The sequence below is a fragment of the Dromiciops gliroides genome, chromosome 2 (assembly GCF_019393635.1).
Source record: "Dromiciops gliroides isolate mDroGli1 chromosome 2, mDroGli1.pri, whole genome shotgun sequence".
NCBI classification, from domain to species: Eukaryota; Metazoa; Chordata; class Mammalia; order Microbiotheria; family Microbiotheriidae; genus Dromiciops; species Dromiciops gliroides.
This window is the reverse complement of record NC_057862.1, coordinates 480955051-480958168: the sequence shown is the minus strand read 5'-3', so window position 1 is coordinate 480958168 and position 3118 is coordinate 480955051. Positions and strand designations below refer to the sequence as shown.

The 3118-nt window shown below is 40.7% G+C and overlaps 1 protein-coding gene across 1 annotated transcript; it reads right to left on the bottom strand.

Annotated features, from left to right (window-relative positions):
- Window positions 1-2349: 2349 nt before the first annotated feature.
- Window positions 2350-2841, bottom strand: LOC122743928 (40S ribosomal protein S9-like). Its single transcript, XM_043989178.1, has one exon. The coding sequence runs from the start codon at window positions 2839-2841 to the stop codon at window positions 2350-2352; it is 492 nt and encodes a 163-aa protein (XP_043845113.1).
- Window positions 2842-3118: the final 277 nt, after the last annotated feature.

Below are 3118 nucleotides of genomic sequence, written 5' to 3'. Positions count from 1 at the left end.
GACCAGATTGATTTAGTATTGTTTGAATTGGGTGAGAATGAGAAACTAAGTACAAACTTAAAGATGATTGGATGGGGACCACACCTGGCTTGCTCTGAGTGACATTGTTCTCAGAGGTGGTGTACTACTTACATCAGCAAGAGACCACTCTCAACCAATCAGCTTGAAGGACCTCCCTTTTGGCGGAGGGAGAGAGGAACTAGGAAGTGGATGCTCCCAGAAACAGTGGTTTTTTTTGGTGAGGAATAAGCATGTGGCAACAGACAGAATAGGAAGGCCCCTTTTAGTTGTTCAGACACCAGCTTGGTGGTGAGAGATTTCATGTGGGCTGCTTGGAAAAGAAATTGGTTTCTTTCTTTCTGGCTATATTGAATTAGATCTAAGCTAGGATTTCAATGCTATAAGGAATCTGTTCTCAATCTCTCTCTCTTTCTCTCTCTTCACTAATGTATGATATATTTTAACAAATCTTTAAAAGCCTAAACTCTTGATGAATTTATCAGTGACTTTAGCCAGCTTCCCCCAAAAAACTGGGGAGGTGGGGCAGATTAGGACCCACATTTAGATTTTAAACAACACACATATCAGAATGAATCAGAAAAAAAATCCACTCATTGGTTTTCCTTGCATTTTGGCTAATCTACAGATTCTCTGCTTTGATTTATCTATTTAGCAGAGTGTTTACCTATCTGTTTTTGATCTTTGGTTCTCAATAGTAAGGAGAGAGCTTGATAACGATTATGACCTAGATTTGCAAATCATACCAGTACCTTTTCTAGTTCAAGCCCTCTTTCCTTTGCCCAAAGCAAGGATTACAATTAGTCACCCCCCCCATTCCCTTCAGAACCCCTTATCTTGGAAGAAGCCTTTACACAATTACTGAGATCAGTCAGTTTTGTTCTAGACAGATTATGAGTTATTTTGCTCTAAAGACATATCTGCAGAGGTTTTTGTTTTTGTTTTTTTTTTCTTCAAAAAAGAATAAAACAACAACCAAAAAGTAGAAACAGTATGGTTCAATCTGCATTCAGAATCCACAGTTCTTTTTTTTCTGGATGTGGGTTCATGGGCTCTTTGGAAATGTCTTGGATCATTGCACTGATGAGAAGAACCAAGTCTATCATGGTTGATCATCACATAATTTTGCTCACACTGCACTGTGTACAATGTTCTTCTGGTTCTGCTCACTTCACTCAGCATTAGTCCACTTAAGTCTTTCCAGGTTTTTCTGAAATCTATCTGCTCATCATTCCTTATAGCACAATAGTATTCCATTACATTTATACACCACAACTTGTTTCGCCATTCCCCAATTGATGGGCATTCCCTTGATTTCTAATTCTTTGCCACCACAAAGAAAACTGTTATAAATATTTTTGTACATGAGGTTCCTTTTCCCTTTTCTATGATTTCTTTGGGCTAGAAACCTAATAGTGGTATTACTGGGTCAAAGGGTATGCACAGTCCGATAGCCCTTTGGGCATAATTCCAAATTGCTTTCCAGAATGGCTGGATCAATTCACAACTCCACCAACAATGCATTAGTATTCCATTTTTTCACAGCTTCTCCAACATTTATTATTTTCCTTTTTTGTCATATTGGCCAACCTGATAGGTGTCAGGTGGTACCTCAGAGTTGTTTTCATTTGCATTTCTCTAATCAATAATGATTTAGAGCATTTTTTTCATATGAAAATAGATCATTTTGATTTCTCCTTCAGAAAACTGCCTGTTCATATCCTTTGACCATTTGTCAATTGGGGAATGACTTCCATTCCTATAAATTTGATTTAATTCTGTATATGTTTTAGAAAGGATGTCTTTATCAGAAACACTGGCTGTGAAAATTGTTTCCCAGCTTTCTGCTTTCCTTCTCATTTTGACTGCATGGCTTCTCTTTATACAAATAACTTTTTCATTTAATGAAATCAAAATCATCCATTTTGCATTTCATAATATTCTCTATCTCTTGTTTGGTCATAAATTGCTCTTCTCTCCACAGATCTGAGAGGTAAACTATTCCTTTCTCTCCTAATTTACCTATGGTATCACCCTTTATTTCTAAATCATGTACTCATTTTGACTTTATTTGGGTATATGGTGTAAGATGTTGATCTATGCCTAGTTTCTGACATATTATCTTCCAGTTTTCCCAACAGTTTTTGTCAAATACTGTTGTCCTCCATTCTTTTTTTTTCAGAAGTCAAAGAACTTTATTCCCATGCAGCAAACTTTGTGGAGCAGAGGTTGGGGGGCTTTCATTTAATCTTCTTCCTAGTCATTGCCAGTGCCAGCCCCTCCCTGGCCCTTCTTGGCATTCTTCCTCTTGACCCTGCCTGCCCAGCCCCCTCAGTACAGTGAGTGCAGGGAGAAGTCAATGTGATTCTGCGATTCCAGTCTCACTATGAAGGAGGGGATGTTGACCACTTGCTTTTTGACCCTGATATGCCTCTGGAAGATCAGCACCCATGTGTGGTGGATGGATTTAGCCAGGCCCAGCTTGAAGACCTGCATCTGTAGGCGCCACTCCAGGAAGTCTTCAATCTTCAGGCCTAGGATGTAATCCAGCTTCATCTTGCCCTCATCCAGAATGTGTACCAGCCTCCAAAGCAGGGCATTGCCTTCAAACAGGTGCTGCAGGTCCTTCTCCTCTAGGGTCAGCAGCTCCCATGGGACCTTGCAGATCTTGGCCAATGTAAACTTGACTGGCCACACCTCACGCTTGTTGGGGAGCCTGTACTTGCTGATCAGCTTCAACTCTTGGTCCAACTGCAACTTCTTGAAGGGCCACCACAGCATCATGGACATCTTGCAACACACCCAACTCCTGGCGACCAGCATCTTGGCCTAGTCGGTTGGTCTGGCTCATGCCTCCATCACACTTCAGAATGGACCAGGAAAGCTATTATCCTTCATTCTTTTTTTTTTTTTTTTTTTAGTGAGGCAATTGGGGTTAAGTGACTTGCCCAGAGTCACACAGCTAGTAAGTGTTAAGTGTCTGAGGCCGGATTTGAACTCAGGTACTCCTGACTCCAGGGCCGGTGCTCTATCCACTGTGCCACCTAGCTGCCCCCTATCCTTCATTATTAAAGAGGACCAAAATGCTATCACTTTATTG

Coding starts and splice junctions, on each gene's coding strand:
- LOC122743928 (XM_043989178.1), bottom strand. CDS start 2,841: ATGCTGGTCGCCAGGAGTTGGGTGTGTTGCAAGATGTCCATGATGCTG.